General features: G+C 49.6%; 6 protein-coding genes across 6 annotated transcripts; 1 reads left to right on the forward strand and 5 right to left on the reverse strand.

Annotated features, from left to right (window-relative positions):
* Positions 1 to 661: 661 nt before the first annotated feature.
* BDP55DRAFT_625263 (uncharacterized protein) lies at positions 662 to 1,114 on the reverse strand (the record flags this gene model as incomplete). The annotated part of the gene is made up of 2 exons (XM_060571447.1): positions 662 to 977; positions 1,026 to 1,114. The coding sequence occupies 2 exons, from the start codon at positions 1,112 to 1,114 to the stop codon at positions 662 to 664; spliced, it is 405 nt and encodes a 134-aa protein (XP_060436760.1).
* Positions 1,115 to 1,976: 862 nt separating this feature from the next.
* Positions 1,977 to 2,517, forward strand: BDP55DRAFT_640132 (uncharacterized protein). The gene has a single exon (XM_060573311.1). The coding sequence runs from the start codon at positions 2,253 to 2,255 to the stop codon at positions 2,496 to 2,498; it is 246 nt and encodes an 81-aa protein (XP_060436761.1). The 5' UTR covers positions 1,977 to 2,252; the 3' UTR covers positions 2,499 to 2,517.
* Positions 2,518 to 2,519: 2 nt separating this feature from the next.
* Positions 2,520 to 5,464, reverse strand: BDP55DRAFT_762670 (uncharacterized protein). Its single transcript, XM_060580890.1, has 2 exons — positions 5,130 to 5,464; positions 2,520 to 3,159 (listed from the first exon to the last, which is right to left on the reverse strand). The coding sequence occupies exons 1-2, from the start codon at positions 5,227 to 5,229 to the stop codon at positions 2,798 to 2,800; spliced, it is 462 nt and encodes a 153-aa protein (XP_060436762.1). The 5' UTR covers positions 5,230 to 5,464; the 3' UTR covers positions 2,520 to 2,797.
* Positions 5,465 to 5,739: 275 nt separating this feature from the next.
* Positions 5,740 to 7,045, reverse strand: BDP55DRAFT_640137 (uncharacterized protein). Its single transcript, XM_060573312.1, has 2 exons — positions 6,270 to 7,045; positions 5,740 to 6,214 (listed from the first exon to the last, which is right to left on the reverse strand). The coding sequence occupies exons 1-2, from the start codon at positions 6,974 to 6,976 to the stop codon at positions 6,031 to 6,033; spliced, it is 891 nt and encodes a 296-aa protein (XP_060436763.1). The 5' UTR covers positions 6,977 to 7,045; the 3' UTR covers positions 5,740 to 6,030.
* A 2,914-nt stretch (positions 7,046 to 9,959) lies between these two features.
* Positions 9,960 to 12,116, reverse strand: BDP55DRAFT_762671 (uncharacterized protein; the record flags this gene model as incomplete). Its single annotated transcript, XM_060580891.1, has 3 exons — positions 9,960 to 11,346; positions 11,414 to 11,855; positions 11,921 to 12,116. 3 exons carry the CDS (start codon positions 12,114 to 12,116, stop codon positions 10,044 to 10,046), a joined length of 1,941 nt encoding a protein of 646 aa, XP_060436764.1. The 3' UTR covers positions 9,960 to 10,043.
* A 1,318-nt stretch (positions 12,117 to 13,434) lies between these two features.
* On the reverse strand, positions 13,435 to 14,903 carry BDP55DRAFT_640143 (uncharacterized protein). Its single transcript, XM_060573313.1, has 3 exons — positions 14,263 to 14,903; positions 14,095 to 14,184; positions 13,435 to 14,036 (listed from the first exon to the last, which is right to left on the reverse strand). The coding sequence occupies exons 1-3, from the start codon at positions 14,519 to 14,521 to the stop codon at positions 13,645 to 13,647; spliced, it is 741 nt and encodes a 246-aa protein (XP_060436765.1). The 5' UTR covers positions 14,522 to 14,903; the 3' UTR covers positions 13,435 to 13,644.
* Positions 14,904 to 17,183: the final 2,280 nt, after the last annotated feature.

Raw genomic sequence — 17,183 nt, forward strand, 5'->3', positions numbered from 1 at the left:
GGGAAAATTGGGGGCTGTCTAAGTCAATGCAACCCTTATCGTTTGCAGTGGTGGTGGCGCCGAGCTTCCAACAAGCGAGAAACCTCTGCAGTCCATCATCTAGCCTACAGCTCTGAAGTATGCCGCGAGAGGTCCGTCGTCCGTTTTTCTGGTGGTGGTGGCCCAAATGATCCAGTAATCACGACGCGGAGTTTTATGATGTGGAAGCGAATTAGGCAGGTAGTTGGATACACATTGTATTGATCTTGATTGTTACACTGCTGTTAAGTTTAAGTCTGATGCATCTATCAAAAGAGGAATATCTAGCCGCGAAGTCTCGCCTTTCCACAGAAGATGTCCTTACAACACCAATCCATTATTATGAACCTCCTCTTCAGAGTCACGTTACATTCCAGCAACCACGCATCCCTCTTCCAACCCCCAATGCCTCGGCTCCATCTGCCTCGTAGGCGGATGGACGTAGGTGGATCACACCAGATATCATGCGCCATGGGACTGCGGCCAACATCTTGGACAGACTCCTGAAAGTAAAGCCCTATGGCTGCAAGTCAGTACAACGAAACGCAAGGTCACTTGTGTTGTGTCTACCCTTGCTAGCGCCCGGTGGAATCTTACCTGTCGGAGTGGTCTCAGCCTGATTCGAATCATTTGATGCGCAGCATCAGTGGCCCCCTTTCCCAGAGTCTCCCTTGTTTTCTCCACTGAGTCCAGTCATCTGCTGAGACTTTTGGCCGACCGATGGCTTGAGAGGTTGTAAAAGAGAATCCAACCCGGGGATGGCGCTCAACGCGTTTGCTGCAGCAAGTTTCCTTTCCATCCTGGCCTGCTTGCCAGAGGTGCTTCGATCTGCAAGCCTCTCATGCGAGCTCTGCACGGCATCCACAAATTCTGTGAGTGAAGGCGATGGGTGCCACATCTCTGCAGACCCATGCTTGCCATGGCTTGAACTGTCATCCACAGTGGTATTCCTAGATGATCTGGAAGGGTTTTAGACAAGCACATTTGTCAAAAGGGGTGTTACCCACGCTGCGGATCCAGCTTGGGCCCTGATACAGCTACCAGTACTGAGTGAATGACCTTGCGAGGCTGGAGTGGAATGACGAGTGTTCACCATCTTTCACCGCTAGATGTTCGTGATGGTGGGTGGGCGAGACTCTTCAGTCTTGGGGTCCAAGAAACGCGAAGCCACCTTGGATGAAAGGGTGTGAACGGGTTATGTATTGCCCGCTGTCTGCAACCACTCGCTCTCCCTATGAGACCAAGCCCGCTTCCAAGCCCACTTCTACCGACTGGAAATTCCCATGTATTCCTGATGGTTGAGGGGTGAGACGCACACCCCCATCTTGTGACTGACCTGCGTGAAGTCAGAATGGCTAGAGGCCTGATCCTGACCAGCGGCCACTCTTCCGTTGTGTTAGAAATCCACCTAGGAAACAAGCAGGTTGGCTGCCTGGGGAAGTCCTCAAAGGCGACATGTAGACGCGAATGAGACTAAGAGTACGCCAGAAGTCTTCAGATGGGAAGTTCCTGCCTACCACTCTGGCACATCAACGTCCCCCTGCCACAAACTTGATAGCCAGGCATGATCGAGCTAGTTTCGGAGTGAGGAGAGTGAGGCGATGTGTAGATAGAATACGAAGGTTGCCTTACCTTGGTATCATGGAACGAGCACCAGTATTGGATGAGGTAGAATGAGGAAGTACCTGCACCCTTTCTCGCACTGCCTCTAATGACATATATACATAGATGCTGAGACAGCTCTCACCGCTCCTGGTTGTTGTCACCTCCTAGTCTCACCCTCTGGGTCACAGATACTCAGACACTACGAACATTCGGAGGTGCGGTCGTGCATCCGAGCCGCCAACAAGGTCGGAAGCCCCATCCTTCTGCCTCGTTCTGGACCCCCTGGAGGGTCTGGAAGGGATGCTGAGCGCTTTTTCGCATTGCCAACACATCAGTGATACCTGTCCAGCCAAACTTGCTTCCCATCTTCACCGAAATATGATCCTCTTCCTGTCCGAACACTTCTCAGGGCTGGCGCTGCAGCGCCTCGCGCAGCGCCTCGCGCAGCGTCAAGCAAGGCGGCCTGGCCCTCTGGCATTACCAATCGAGCACTCGTATTGGCGTTGTTCGTGGTCGAGTTGAGGTGAACTCTCCCTCCCTGGCTAGAACAGTGAGCAGAGAACTTTGGGGCGTCGGTGGAGAGAAGGCTCGCGAGGAGGGGTGTCGATATCTCTGGGCTCTCGCAACGGATGGCAACACCCTACTGTCTAAAGTCACCAGGTACCTACGTAGTTACAACGCAGCTTTCAAGCGCTAGTCTGGCCAGGACACCAAGTCACGAGAGGCTGAAGGATGATGTCACCTTCCGAACCAAAATGACTGGTGATGTAGAAGTATCTGCCCTTGTGGTGCGAGACACGAAGTGGCGCCTATCATGGAAGCATAACAGGGCCCTGTACCTCCGAAATATTATATATAGGACGGAGAGAGCTTAACAAAATCTCATAAAAGTGCCTTATATACTATTACTACCAGCAAAGAGTCACAGCATTCACACAAATTGCGGAGTATCTGGTTTCCAGGAGATGCACTTTTTTAAAATTTGTTGCTATACCAAATACAAGAAACCATCTCCACTGTCTGATGCGCTTCAGCGACGGCCGACTTCTGAGATATATTTAGTCGAGATGACCAAACTGATGATTCATCCATCGAAACCGAGAAAAAAGAGCTTGGCCATGGTTATCTCCAAGTAACCGTCGTATTCTAGCCTGAGTAGCATCTAAGGGGTAATCTAAGGGGTAATCTTGATGACATCGCCAGGGCGCATAACACTTCCAAGGTTGTAGCGAGTGTCGTAGGTGTAGTCTCTGAGAGGGAAACCACCGCCAATCGGGTCGTCGAAGGCGAGCGGGATGCTACCAGGAGCCGGAGTCGTGCCGTCAATAGTCCAGTAGAAGACGACGTGGTTGACAGCCAGGTCGTAAAAGAGGTGAAGCAGCATGACGGCACCCTTGTAGGCGACGCGCTTGTAGTAGCTGGTGTTCGCAGAGAGAGTGATATCGGTAGCACGCTTCTCGATTTCGCGGACTTCAAGATCGACGATCTTGTCGGCGTCGAGGTTGGTGATGTCTCCAAGGGTGCGGATGTCATGGGCTTAGCTGTTAACAGGCGCAGCGACATCTCTGTTGGAGAGAATAGGACTGGCCTGATCGAGGCCAGCGACCTGCAGAGTAGCGATGAGGGCAGTGGTTTAACGCATCTTGAACGTTGGACGTAAGGGATTCTGTAAAAGCGTGAGTATAAGTGAGCAGTAGGGCCTGCAAATAAGAGTTCAAGAACAGGGAGCAATCTACCCTTTAAGCTGTGTTTAGAGGTAATCAGTAGTGATCGGATAACCGACGAGCAGAGAGTGAATGAAGAATGATCAAAGAACGACTGATGGATGAGAAGTGCCTGATGTGGAATGTGAAATACCAATATTGGCCGTGAAGAAAGATGCCTTATATACTAAAGCCATGTCATATGCCACGTGCGGATTCTCCGTGCGAGTCCCTGATATGCCCTTGACCAAGTTTCCAGACTTTCAAGATGGCACATGAAGTCAAAGATCACGCAACCTTGGCTCGAATCTAGCTCACGCTAGAATTCAGCCACCGTTTCTCAGTGCAAGGGGCCGGTTCAATTACTTAGACTTCGCTCTAGAAGCCGGGGCGGTTGTTGTTAAAACGGGCAAGGCTTAAGTTCTGAACTAAGATATACAACTCTTTCAACAGCCGGTGACTTTCGAAATTTCTAGTTGGAAATGGACTAATCCCATCGCATAGTAGGTTGTGAGGTAAACAGCCGATCGACACCTAGATAGCACAGAGACAGCAATCCATCTTTCAACCCTGCCACCAGTCAGTCACTTTAGTGTGAGAGCACATAGATTCAATTAGGCGGAACCTGCCTATTTGGGACCCAGACCATCGTGCATAGGCCACCTTCTTGGTCATCAACGTCGCTGACGCTCGATAATGGATGCCATACGCCTGATGTGCGCTCTACCAACTGGCGGTCATAACTTAAACTCCAGCTGCCCACGGTGATCAAGCAGATGATAGATCTGAGACAAGGCCTTCTGAAATTTCCTATTGAGTCCGAATGACGACATTGGCTCATGACACGGTATACTTAGGAGATCGATCGGTCAGTCGGTCGATTCGAGGTTTGGCGCCATGATGCCTAATTCGGAAATCTTACATGCAATCTCACGATGCGGGCACAGGCCGACTCTGGCAACCCTCCAGACGTCGGCAAGACCGTAAGCAATAGCGAAAACTTATACTTCAGCCTAATTGGAAAAGGCAACTAGACAGAAAGCTTGATTGAAGATCCTCTGAAGGCACTAAAACATAGTAGTTCATCTGGCCGTCCGGACTCCGGACAACCCCAGGCCCCTGTCTACGCCCTACTTACCCAGTAAGGTACTCATAGAGACCATTGCGATGGCCTAGGTAGGACTCGATCCAGAGTATCTGCACAGTTTTCCTAGTCGTAAAGTTAAGCAATCCCGCCAAGTGACCCCTACAGATCATCCTTCGGGAGCGAGGAAGGTCCGAAGGCTGGACTGATTCTCCTACGCGCGTGCTCCACTCATCGGTGCGTGAGAGCTCAGTTGAAATCATGTTCGTAAAGAAGGAAAGAGTTAAGCACATGTACGGATAGTTTTGCCGAATTGAGCACGTCTTAAGGATCCAATCTCCCTATGAAACCTTAGTATTCGTACTCCGTACAAAATAGGGATTCGCGGAGTAGTCCTGTTCCAAAGTTTTGATTTGTGGCTAAGATGGGGGTTCATGCTTTGTCCGGTGCCACCAGAGGCCCGAGCTGATTGATACCGAATATTAGGTTTAACCGGATCCTGTCTTCAATTAACTACCAGATGTTGGCAATTATATCAAAGTGTGCCTTCTCAGCGGATTTCCATGACACCAGGTTGTACATGGGCTGGAAGTTTCTGGACTCTGTCCTCAGCCTCGCACATTTGGCAACGTTGGAGTGATTGGCAGTGCTTTGCGCAAAGCTCTCTCAATCACATGATTGATAGGCCCAATGGTCACAAACAACCCCGGAAACTCTACCATTGTCTTCAGGGGTCAGGTATGGAGAGTTCCAGATTCCGGTCTCGTTCAACCCGCACCAGGCGGGACGCAGCGTCACCGTTCGGCCCGCGCCACTCATCTTGCTTCTCTTTCCTTGATTTCCAACCTGTCAAGTGCTATTTGGTGGACCAAGCCCACTCATATTTGTATGGAAAGAGGAAAAGCTTCGGCAGCAAGGGTTTCTTTCGGGAAAAAGGCCTACTGACTGGGCGCGAAGAGCAAGGGTGGCGATGCGTGCGAAGTCGAAGTTCAGGCCATTGATTGGGCCCCCATCTCTGCGTCCTGCCCTGGGAAAGCTTCTATGGGAACTAGGCAAGGTTCCGAGCCAATTGCATGAGAAGCGCCATGCAAAGAAAAGCAAAGACATTTGGTTGGGATGAGTCGAACGACGGATACCCAGGCGGAGAAGACGTATCCTGCTTGCTCCGCCTCACTTTCTTACCAGCCTTAGTCCAATCAATCACTTCAACTTCATGGGTCTTCAAAGCCTCGCTAGGACAAGGTGTCCTATTGGACAAAATATATGTGCTTGGCCGAGAGTCGCTTAGTATCTGACAGCTTCATTTCTTTTGACCATATAGCGCTAGCAGTTGTGGTAAGAGCCGAATGCCGATGTGTCATTTCATCCAGGAATGAAAGTGGAAAAACATTTTCAAGTTACATATGCTTCTGAAAGACAAAACCCAGGAGAATTGCGCTTTGAAACTCTACGGATAGTGCTAATGACAAAAGAAGAAGAGAACTTTTATCCTAGCCAAACCGTGTAAAGTGGATCTGAATACTATGGTGACAAAGGCGGAGCGAATCCGCAAAAGGAACCCGCGCCCGCCGGATTGGAAATCCACCAAGCAAGATTAAATTCAAGGAGATACAATCCAAACTAGTAAGTTCTTGTCTCACGCCTATTTGAGCCACTGTATTGTCTCCTTTCGCTGCCTTTCCTACTATCGTCCTTATCGTCATCTTTGCGATGCCGAGCATTGCTATTCTTTCGGTCATCATTGCACGATGCGGAAGAACGGCCGCCGTTTCTCTTTGTGTAGATGTCTACCTCTCTGGAATGACTGGGGAATCAATTAGAACAGGTTACTCAAGAGAGTCAATTTTGGAGATCTTTACCTGCTGGATCTATTTACCTCTGTCGATTCGGATCGCTTCGACTTGGATGGGAACTCGGTATGGTGCAGCCTACGCCCTTCGCGATGGTTTCGTTCAACTCGCGGCTCTTGATCATCTTCTATGGGTTGCCTATGGTCCCAGGCACCCACCCCCACGAGTGTGGGTGACAAGGGCTGCGTAGGCGTATTCGCTGCGCTGGGTGTTGTTGTTGCAGAACTGGCGGCATAGGCATAGCCGTAAGAGCTTGCGGCAGACGAGTGACCTGAAAAATCAGAATAAGACATCAAAGGGCTATTTGGATGACTGTGGTGCGGCGAAGATGACACGAACGCCTGAGTCGAGGCTGGCTGAGACCCGTACGACGGGCCACCATAGTTGGGGACCGGCGGCATGGGCGGGTAGAAAGTCATACTGTATGCTGGGGCGCTGTGTGAGTACAAGTACGCCATTGTGTTCATGTTATGATATGCAGGGGGGTAACGATCCGACTGCGTATATCCAACAGCGCTTTGTGTGCCAAAAGCAGGGAAGCCTTGCCCGGAATTCTCATGGTAGGGGGGCAGAGCCGATGGATTCGAGGGGTAGATGGATGATCCGGTCTGCACTGGGACTTGAGCGTATGGGGAGGTTGCCGTTGAGCGGTGCTGAGGTTGAACCCTGGCTTCGGAATGTCGCCTGGAGTTTTGTCTCTTGGAAGGTGAGTCCATACTGGATGAAATAATCCTTGAAGACTTCAGGAGACAATCAACGAGTACTACTTGGAAAGATCCTAGAGAGGGATGGGAAAGCATTATTGCCCAACTGCCGGGCTTTGTCAATATCTTAAAGTAAGTTGGCTGGCTCATGGATCAGACTGGCTTTGATACCTTACGCATATCACTGACCTCGAGACAACAGGGCCAATGAGTGGGCTCGATACGTTGGGCCTCACTCTACGTCCAAGATGCTCGTCGGGCCCAAATCTTCATGTCGTTAGCTTTCTGGCCCCTGGACCTATCATTCACTAATCAGCACCCAGCGACCTTTGATGTAAACCTATGTCAGCCTGCATGACGCGTCTTCGAAGGTTTAATTCAGTTTTCTGCCTAGACAAGACCGGGCGAGCAGTTGGCCGCCTTTTTTCAAATGATCAGGATTGTCATGGGGACATCTCAAGCCCTGGCGGCCCATGGCGGCTTACGGCACTAGAATTCTAGCTCGGAGAGAGTTGTGTACAGTATGCGGGCGAGAGCATCTTCAAACCCCTTACTTTGAGCTGGGACTTGTAGAAAGACAGGTCAGGGGATAGATCGTGTGAGAAGCATCAGTTACACTCCGGCCTAGGCCCCTTGCCATGCAGGGCTGTTCTTCTATTGAATTGTTATCAGACCTTTGGAGGACATGCCTTTACTTCTTCGAGGCGAAAATGCGAAGGAGCTGACCCTTTTTGAAAATCTTCGACTGAGCTAGAATTTGGGGTAAATGCCTCAATAAACAGCACTTCAAACCCCTCTATCGCGTCGGGATTGGCACTTCCAAGTAGGAGAAAGTGCCCTTTTCTGCATCTACCCGCTCGCTGACTGCGCGGAAACAGGGAAATTTTCTTCGCGCAAAGAGGTCCAGCCCAGTGCACAGCGGATCAGTTTCCGCTGCGGAGTTGGCAGCAGGTCTCATAACGTGGCATCAGGGTACAGGTAGGTAGGTACGTGATTCTCAATACGGCTCATCATCGAGATGATATTTTGACTGACACAGTACTGCCATAGCAAAGTCCGCAGGAATTTTCTGCAACGACAACACATCGCATTATCCCTTACCCTGTAGAAATATGTATCTGAACCCCATCAGGGTAGGTTAGATAGCTTATGTTGCTTCTCTATCAGTCTAAGTACCTGATGGTATGATTACCCCGATATCAATGATCGAAAACCGAGGTGCATCTCGGCGGGCCACTTTGGCTTGCAGGAAAACCAACACCATGGGGGCTTTTCGCATGGCCCCCAAGAGACCCCAAAGCTGGAGCCTCCGTGTCTACAAGTGATATCGCAGCCGGCCGACACACAAGCAGCAGCGTCGCAGATTTTCACCGCCTTGTCAATATTGTGTTCTTCTGGCGGCATGAGCGCTTGTCGCGATCACTTCGTTTTATTTCTCCCTGGGTGCCTAACCAGTTGAAGAGGTGATGGATTTCGTGACACATATGTACGGGACTTTGTTTGTGTGCCGCTTCAACAGCCCGCTGAGCGAGGTGATCTGCAATGCAGCTAAGAGAGAGAGAAATTGCTTACCGAGCAATGCCTTTTCACGTTTCTCTCATGCATTATCGTCGATCTAACGCCAGAAAATAGCTAGGCTTTGTCCAAAAAGTTACAGAGACACATCCGTGTATAGAATACCAAGCCGGCGACCCCGAGACGTCTTGAGAAGAGTGTATTGGTTGATGCTGCCCAAACCAGGCGGGCGGGCGGCACAGCATGTATGATTGTCGTCATCTAGAACACCTAGATGACGCTGAGAGGCACCTTACTCAATATGACTGGAACAGCGTTATGAAAAGTCTAGCTTCAAGACGACGGAAGGATTGAGATATTAGGACAAAAAGAACGGACGTGGCACCTCAGCAGTGGCCAGTCTTTCAAGCAAAGCCATGGTATGGAAGCCCAACCCGCCGTAGCCTTACTGAAAAGGTCACTTTGATGACATGAAAAGATTAGGGAAAATCCTTCCGTCCCGGTCGCCGGTTGAAATTCAGTGGCGTACCGTGTGTGTGTGCCCCTTGCATGCTCAATTATTAGCCAACGCACCGAGGCGAAGCAGTTCAGCTGGGCCACCATAGGAGCATTTACTGGACTAAGGAATCTTTTATATGACTGAAACTACTCATATGAAGGCTCATAAAGCAAAGCAAACTAATAAGCCATGGCTCGTGGGAAACTAAGTGCGCGTAGAATCGGGGTTTTAGCTCCATCTGTGAATCGACGCTCTGCTGTAAAACAAGCTGTCTACGGGCTTAGTCTTGTCTCAATCGTGTGGCACACTTAACGGCCCGATATATTCTAGCTAAGCAGGTATCCGATCCGAGCATGGCTTATACCTAGTCTTCATTACCGCTTCAAGAATGTCTCAAGCTATCTAGTGGATGTTAAACCGTGATGAGATCTTTTCTAACAGCAAAGGGGCACTCTATTAAAGCCTTGTAATAAGTTCAGGCCGCAAGAAGTAGGACGGGTGTCAGAAATGCTAGAACCTACGTAGAGAAGCAAACTACTGTTTTCCACTTCCTGCCTTTAGTCTTCAACAACGACAATGGAGGTGCCATATCAAAGGATATGCAGGTATCGCCGTGGAAACAGCCAATACCCCCATTCAACGTTACTCACCTGATATCATCGGTGTTTCCAGGCTCACATTGCTTTTGCGATTTTCTCAAATCGTCCAAATTGAGATCGCAATAGCCCAGTATTCAAAACTACCTGTAAAAAACAGTAGATGTCGGAAAGCAAACAAAAACCCGATGTGGTGTTCCTAAAAACATACAGCAGAACCTGAAACTAAGTTACTTAGTTTCGCAAAGGTGCGTATGACCTCAGTAATACAGCATAGTCTAGCAAGATTAAGAGACAACTGAATGTCAAAGCAGAGTCTTGTGACATCACCAAAATGACATATTTGAAGCTACAACCCGTGCACAGAACTAGAGAAAATATTAATTTGCGGTTCATGGTAAAACCAAGGAAGACTCCCAGAAAGGCCGCGCGGAAACGGCCATGGTTATTAGCGCCTGTTTTGATAGTATTACTCCTCGCAAGGGCCTCTGCAATATTCAGCACCAGGAGGAGGCGGGCAGCGCGCTCCGTCCGGCACTATTCCACTCGCACCCCCAGAGACGCCCTCTCCGTTGAAGTAGCACTTTCCAAGATCCTTCTCACATGGGTTACCCGGGCCAGGACAACAGTATCCATAGGCATTAATGTCAAAGTTGTAGCAAGCAACGGGGTTGACGGGAGCGGCAGTAGGTGTGGCAGTAGGCGTCACCTCAACGGTTGTCTCAGGTTCGGGCACGTCAGTGATAACCATGAGTGGCGAGGATGTAGAGCTCGAGCTGCTCGCTCTGCTCGTGCTACGCGCTTCCGCGGCAAGACCATCGTATACTGCCTGAGGGAACCCATCTCTGTCTGGTGATGCATCGCCTCCAGTGGGTACTGACAATGGTGGTCTAGAAGAACATCGGGTGGCTGGTTCCGACGAGGTAGGTGGTGGCCTCGAGGACGATGTAGGTGGAAACGACGTAGGAGAGGATGGAGGCTCTGAGGTCATCGGAGGATTTGATTCCGCAGGCTTCGAGTTCTCACCGTTGTTGCCATTATCACCGCCATTTCCGCCGCCACCACCACCGCCTGGGGGTACGATCGGGGGGACTGGCGCAACTGGTGCAATAGGTATGGGGATTGGAACAATGGGGACAATAGGAACTCCACCTTCCTCAGTCGTTGGCGGGGCTGTAGAGTACGAGTACGAGAATGAAGCGCCTGAGAAGGAGCTCACTGGGACAGGTGGCCTGGTGGTAAAGACAGGTCTTTGGTTGCTGGATCGAGGCCCTGAAGATGGTGGTCGCGCTGGGTTGCTGGACTTAGGTGCTGAAGATGATGGCCGCACTGGGTTGCTTGATCGAGGTCCGGACGATGATGGTCGTACTGCGTCATTGGATCGAGGTCTCGAAGATACAGGAGGCACAGGAGGCTTTGAACGAGAAGCCGACGCCGACCCGTTAGGCTTCTTCGAAGATGGCGAGAGTAATTTGCTCGAGTGAGCGGTCGAGACACGAGAGCTTGTGCCATTTCGGTGTGTAGTGATCCAAGTTGACGATGCCTTAGCCTGCCTACGAAGCATCGCCTCGTATTTTGCATCTGGGCTGTAATCTGCTCTGGCCATAAGGTCCTCAGGCCCTCCGAGCAAGACGCTGCCTGTGTCTCTCTTCATGATGGTGCATGACTGTCCGGGTGCTGCACCACTCTGGGGATCTGCCATGACCTCCAATGCAAAGAACGCCATGTTTTGAGCGTTTCTAATTTTATCGGCGCCTTTGAGCCTCGAACAGCTGGTGTTTTATTAGCAAGCTCTTGACAATACGAACGTGAAGAGACAATTGAGCAATCGATGCTTACCAGTTTGCGTCATAGCAGCCGCTGCCATCTGTTTCATTGGGATCAGGAACATCGACGCATCGTCGGCCATCACTTACGATCGCCCCCAAGTGCTGTACTTCGTGTAGCAACCAAAAGCCGGAGGAGGCGCTAAGTCTTCGCGTGTCCTTCCAAGTCCGCAACATGTCTTGCTGTGAGTTGGCCCCGAAGAACCTGTCACATAAGACAATGGAGTGGCCTGATAATCCTCCGGCTCCATGTTGGTGAGCCGCTGCAGCCATCCCGCCGGCGCACATGCTGTCATCTGCAGCAGCGCACATGTACGTAAGCCCGGTAGGGCTGAGGTTGTCTATTCTCATATCATCGACGCGGTTGCGTGCGCCTGGGGCTTTGAGAAAATCTTGGACAGGGTCGTAGTTAAGTGTCTTTATGGAGTTCTTTGTGGCGGCCTTGGTGTTGTCCTCTGCATTCAAATATTAGACCACCATAGTCCTACAGGCACTGTCAGATGCAGAAGTCTTGACTTACCACCAAACCAAAAGATGTAAGCGTCAGAGAACTCAGAATCTTTTTCAGCAAGTACGGTAGAAGCCATGAACGCCAATGCTTGCGTATCTCTGACGGCTCCCTCCAACGCGGCGATCTTTTCCTCGCTGCAGCCCCATTCACTTCCAGCCTGTTGGTCGATGACATAGAAACCATCTAAAGCCCGCTTACTGGACATGTGCATTGTTTGCTCGATCGATCTCTTGGCATGATCGGAAAGGCCATGACTCAAAGCGCCATGACCCGAGGCCAGGAGAAGCGAGCCTAACAGAGTCAAAGGAGTGAGTGACTGTAACATAGTGATAAACGAATGTGGGTTTGGAACGAGTGTTGGCTCCAAAAAGACTGATCAAACTTCTTAGCTTTCTTTCAGTCAGTCACCCGTTGATATTTGTATCTGGTCTCTCCGCTTCGTAATCGACATCTTTCATCAGATGATCCGGAGGAGCCGCAGGGCCAGATATGATCAGCTCAATCTATCCAGGCGGTTCAGCTTCTGGTAAATGAAAGGAAATTGAAGATCAACATTATTTTCACTTATTGTTAGAATCTGTTCTGTTCAGGCAAGGACAACCTGCGTTGTCAAAAAGTTTAATCAACTTAATCGAGGAGCGCGCGTGTCATGAGGCGTGGGTTGCTGCTAATTATGGGGATTGATGCGCGGGTTCCCTTGCCATCCCGTCCCAAGACTGCAGTAACGAACGGTGGGACGGCTACCGCGGCCGGAAATGTAGCCGACAATCCTTTCCGGTTCGTCTGGGGGCGTAACAGGTAGAGCATGATTCGTCTGAAGTTCTTCATCGCATCCACGGACATTGTCTTGGCTTCATTCCTCGTCATGCCTCCTCCGCAGGGCAAGCCCAGTTGAAGTTTGTGGATATTCTGTCTAGCTCCCTAAGATTTCTTCTTGTTTTCATTTTAGATGTAAAATAGGCTTTGAGCTGCGTTGTCTTGGCCTCTACTGCCATCCCAAGATCAGACGATTCGTACGGAGTACACCGGCTATCGAGACTGACTCGATATCATAGCGTGGTGGGGGTTTTGCGACGCAACGCCACACCAAGCCGCTGTTGTCCCTGTTTCAAAAATACGAGAGGCTAGAGAGTTCTGGTCCTGCGGCTGGAGTCGAATTTGATCACTTCGGTTATGTCATTCATTGGCTGCTCAATAGGCAATGTCATGGAGTGACGGCCTGTTCAAAGGCCTGGGTGCACTTCGATCTAAGATCTATCATCTAGTGGGGCGCCGATAAGTCGCATATTGTAATCTCTTTAGACTCTTGTTATCGTGAGCTTGTTTGCCAGTTGAGAAACCGAAGTGTCGGATCCGGCCCGGACTCGGGCCAGCCCCTCGGCAAATGTTCTTTGCCTTATATATAGGCGTCGTGCGCTGGAAGAGATACTTAGGGCATCGTTCAGCTGCATCGTGCAAAGTAGTGCCCTTAACAGTTCGAATTTACACAGAATGTACTTGTGAGCATGCAGCTAAGTAACTTCCACAATTGATGCGAGTTGTAGCACCTACCAACAGCTTGCCAGTCTTTTTACCCGAAACAGTAAATCCTCTACCTTCCATGAGAGGCCTATTGAAATCATTTTTCAACCAATAGTCAAAGTTGACTTCTATACGTGCTAATGTGAATTAATCCAAATCCTTCAGTGTCTCTCGCTCAACTTATCATCACTGTGATCTCTTATTGTACACGATCAGGCCTTGTATCTCCTTTCAACAGAGAGTTCGAGAACATCTTTCGGAGTGATGGCCTTGACTCTGCTGCCCCTGATGTCCTCTCTATCCAGGAGTTGCTGGTACAAGGGGGCAAATTCATCGCAGGTGTTTATGTGATATCCTGCCCACGCCTTCCTGATTTCATCGTCGACTTCGAATTGAACTCGGTAGGCGAGGTAGACCTCGTTGAAGCGGATGTTTGTCTTTTCATTCTCCCGAGACGCAGCAATGGCAAAGCTGAAGAGAGCACCTTGCGTCACTGCGGGAGCGGCGCGGAAACCATAGTCGCCTTGCGCACCTGTACACAAGGTCCAAGTGCTGTCGGCAAACCCTTGCTCAAGCAAGTAGGGCACTGTCGCACGATAGGCATCTGGGTGCATCATTAGTAACCAGGAAGTGTTCTACTCTTATCGTTGGAGCTCTCTTACAGAAGTATGACTCGAAGTTCACTTTCAGAACCTCACGAAGAGCCGCAGAGTCAATGTCCAGGATAGGAGTCTCCCAGTATATTCCTCCAGCTGGCATACAAGTCAGTTTAATCTACGTGAACCCAAAGTAAGATCGTCTCGTAAAATACTGAAATATAAGGTACGTACGCGAGGCCCACACATGCTGGAAAGCAGGGAGTTTACCAGCCCGAACTTGGTCGACAACTCCTCGGAGAGAGTCTTCAGAAGTAGGATCGGCTTCCACCACAGTGATGTTGTCACGACTGCCGACGTACTTGAACATCTTTTCAGCACTGGCTTGACTGCGCACAACGGCAATAACATGTCGCTTGGCTCGCAGAGCACCAATGATGACGGCCACGCCGATGTTGCCCGTGGCGCCGAAGACAAGAACAGTCTCAGTCATGGTGAGTTCGAAGCTTCGAATTAGTCAATTGGTCTAAGACTGTTGAGTCGATATTGGGTAGTGTACAGAGCCGTTGAGGAAATGCTGGTTGGTGATTGTGCTGTCTCGAGCAACGTGTTTCGAGATGAGAGGTGAATCTTTGGCTTTATAGATAATTCCTGTTGATAGGATTACCATGCTGCTACCTGTGAATCGTCTGATCCCTCGGATATCCTCGAGACCGAGCCTCATCACCGAGCGGAGAAGTGCATACAGATGTCGACTCTCCACCAGTTAGGAATTCCATCGTATCTCAAATCGGACCTGTAACGAAATTTAAGCCTGGTATCAGGCCGTTGAATACACTTTGCTGACCTTTTAGTCGTCAATTGGATAGTCAAAGTGTAGCTATTGCTGCAAAAGTTATGTAAGCGGGGTTGATTTGCCGTTTCATTTCCCTAAATTCCTGAATCTAGATTCTTCATTACTAATTGCACGCAGCTGCGTCATTCAGTGTGGCCTAGCTCATGGGGTTCAAGGTGCTCTAGTCACCCGAGTCGGGGTTCCAGCTCCGCCAATACCCGTTAACTGTCCGATGTCCTAGTCGCCACGATCGGACGCTGGAGCCCGGAGGCGGCTCATGCTGAGTAAGAACGGCACAACGCAGGTTCTGAATTATCGTGTTGCTCCGTTGATTCTATGTTGGGCAGGACTGCAGTTATTTCGCTGTTGATACTGCTCCTACAGGCTGATGCAGTAAAAGAAACTCTGTTAGCAAACTACTCGAGTTGAAATGATGATCAGTGCGAGCTTAAGGTAAAATGGATGCGTATGGGCTATGTAGTAAGTTTGCTGATATCGGACGTGGACATTGACTCGTTACCCGGTAGCGACATTATCCGCAACGCGGACTGTTGAAAAAATCTCAACGGGCCGGTTGCGATTTGTCTTGGCCACCGTTGGCCTTCGCAATTCTTGACCTTCCCCTTGCTATAAATCGGGATTCTCGAACTCCAAGTTAATATTTACGAGTTTTCTTGAACTCAATTCGTTCTTCGGTATCTATAGCTGACCAGTGATGAGAGTTGCGTCTGGAATTAGAAGTAATTCGATTGGAGCACGTTTCAGGCAAAGACCTTGCCGGGAGGATCAGAGTAGATCGCGGAAACAATCTCGTCACCCAGAGGAAAAGTGTAGAAAAACGGGGCACTTCGAAAGCATAACATTCTTCAGAGATGCCGAAACAGACCTTCATTCAGACCTACGAAGGTGATAATATCACTAGGTGAAATGAATTAGCTTGGCTAACCTTTCCTCATACTTTAAGCAGCTTGAGTTTCGCACATGTGAATGATATGTAATAATTGACGTTGGAGGACGAAGGCACAGAATACGAACAGGTTTTGACACCCTAGTAGTCTTTGCAGATAATAAAATCAACGAAGTGCTGGGACTCGTTCGTAAGTCACCGAGAGAACATGATCCACCAACTCTATCTAATCTAGTACATATGTATGTCTTGTTCGTCACTTAGGAAAGAGTACTTCTACTGTTTATTTCATTTGAAAGCCAGATAACGACGGTAGTCGATGAGTGAATGTAGCATAGTTGTAGCCCACTCTCATTACTCAACTTACAGAACTTTGGGGCCCTCCCAGAATCTTGCGATGCCAATTGTCGCAGAACAAGGGCATCTATAGCCCAGACATAGATGAAGACGAAATGATGGGGTATAATTCCTTCATCGTAAAGAGCCCATGCGCAGCTAGCAGGTGGTTTCTGAGTACTCTGAACTTTGTGAATCCGACTAAACTTCTAAGGCAGCACCCTGCTACTAGAGACCAACCAAAGTGCAGGAGTATGGTCTGTAATTAGGCCCCGCATGCATTGAGAATAGGGCACCTCGCACAGTCCAGATGGCTGGTGTGTTAGTTGTCACTACAGCCCACATACGTTCATGCTCTGAGCGAATCTCGTTCATTGAGAACTCTTATGCGAATTTTCCACGATAATTATTCAACTAAACACATACCATCATGGAGGAGGAAGAGATTAATACCCGCTATCTATGCCTATGACTGCACGATGCTTGCTTCCAGTGAGTTAGGGACCTCCTGTGAAAGATGCAAGTGCCGGCAACGATCCAGCACCACATCAACCATACTTTGTCAATGCATGTGAACGTACGAACCTTCGCAGTGACGGACTGGAAAAGACCCAGCCAGAGAGGGGCTAAAGTATCAGCTGACCGTCAATGACTAAACGGTGCCGACAACTAGGAGCACCGATCCAAGGCCTAGGGGCATCGGCCACAACCCCTGGTCCCTCGCGCGTTCAAGTATATATCCCGGAATTGAATGCACGTAAACTTGGCACACATGCCAATCCGACAAAGAAGAAATAAGCTACCTAATTAGAGGATCCCGGGAGGTGATGGGTCATGATACATTGGTCAGAAGAGTGCTGAAACTACATGTACTGAAAGAACGTCTCAGTAGTGCATCCCAAGAAGACGGGAGAGCCAGCCATGGTCAGGTAGTCTCCTCGGTTTAGATTTGTCAAGCTGTCTAGGATGTAAAATGTCGTTGCATGCATATGGAGCTATGGGCATAACTATGTTCCGATTGGATCACGCATCTACGGTAATCACGGACTGGCGTCTTTAAGGGTGGTATTTTCGATC

The sequence above is a fragment of the Colletotrichum godetiae genome (assembly GCF_030913485.1).
Source record: "Colletotrichum godetiae strain CBS 193.32 chromosome Unknown BDP55scaffold_1, whole genome shotgun sequence".
In the NCBI taxonomy this organism is placed as follows: Eukaryota; Fungi; Ascomycota; class Sordariomycetes; order Glomerellales; family Glomerellaceae; genus Colletotrichum; species Colletotrichum godetiae.

Excerpts from the sequence above, each read along its gene's own strand:
- BDP55DRAFT_640132 (XM_060573311.1), top strand. The coding sequence starts at position 2,253 with ATGGCAACACCCTACTGTCTAAAGTCACCAGGTACCTACGTAGTTACA.
- BDP55DRAFT_762670 (XM_060580890.1), bottom strand. The coding sequence starts at position 5,229 with ATGAGTGGCGCGGGCCGAACGGTGACGCTGCGTCCCGCCTGGTGCGGG. Across the intron at positions 3,160-5,129 it reads CCTGACCCCTGAAGACAATG|CCCATGACATCCGCACCCTT; the intron begins GTAGAGTTTCCG and ends TTAACAGCTAAG.
- BDP55DRAFT_640137 (XM_060573312.1), bottom strand. The coding sequence starts at position 6,976 with ATGGACTCACCTTCCAAGAGACAAAACTCCAGGCGACATTCCGAAGCC. Across the intron at positions 6,215-6,269 it reads GAGGTAAATAGATCCAGCAG|TCATTCCAGAGAGGTAGACA; the intron begins GTAAAGATCTCC and ends TTGATTCCCCAG.
- BDP55DRAFT_640143 (XM_060573313.1), bottom strand. The coding sequence starts at position 14,521 with ATGACTGAGACTGTTCTTGTCTTCGGCGCCACGGGCAACATCGGCGTG. Across the intron at positions 14,185-14,262 it reads CCAGCATGTGTGGGCCTCGC|CTGGAGGAATATACTGGGAG; the intron begins GTACGTACCTTA and ends CTTGTATGCCAG. Across the intron at positions 14,037-14,094 it reads GAACTTCGAGTCATACTTCT|ATGCCTATCGTGCGACAGTG; the intron begins GTAAGAGAGCTC and ends TGATGCACCCAG.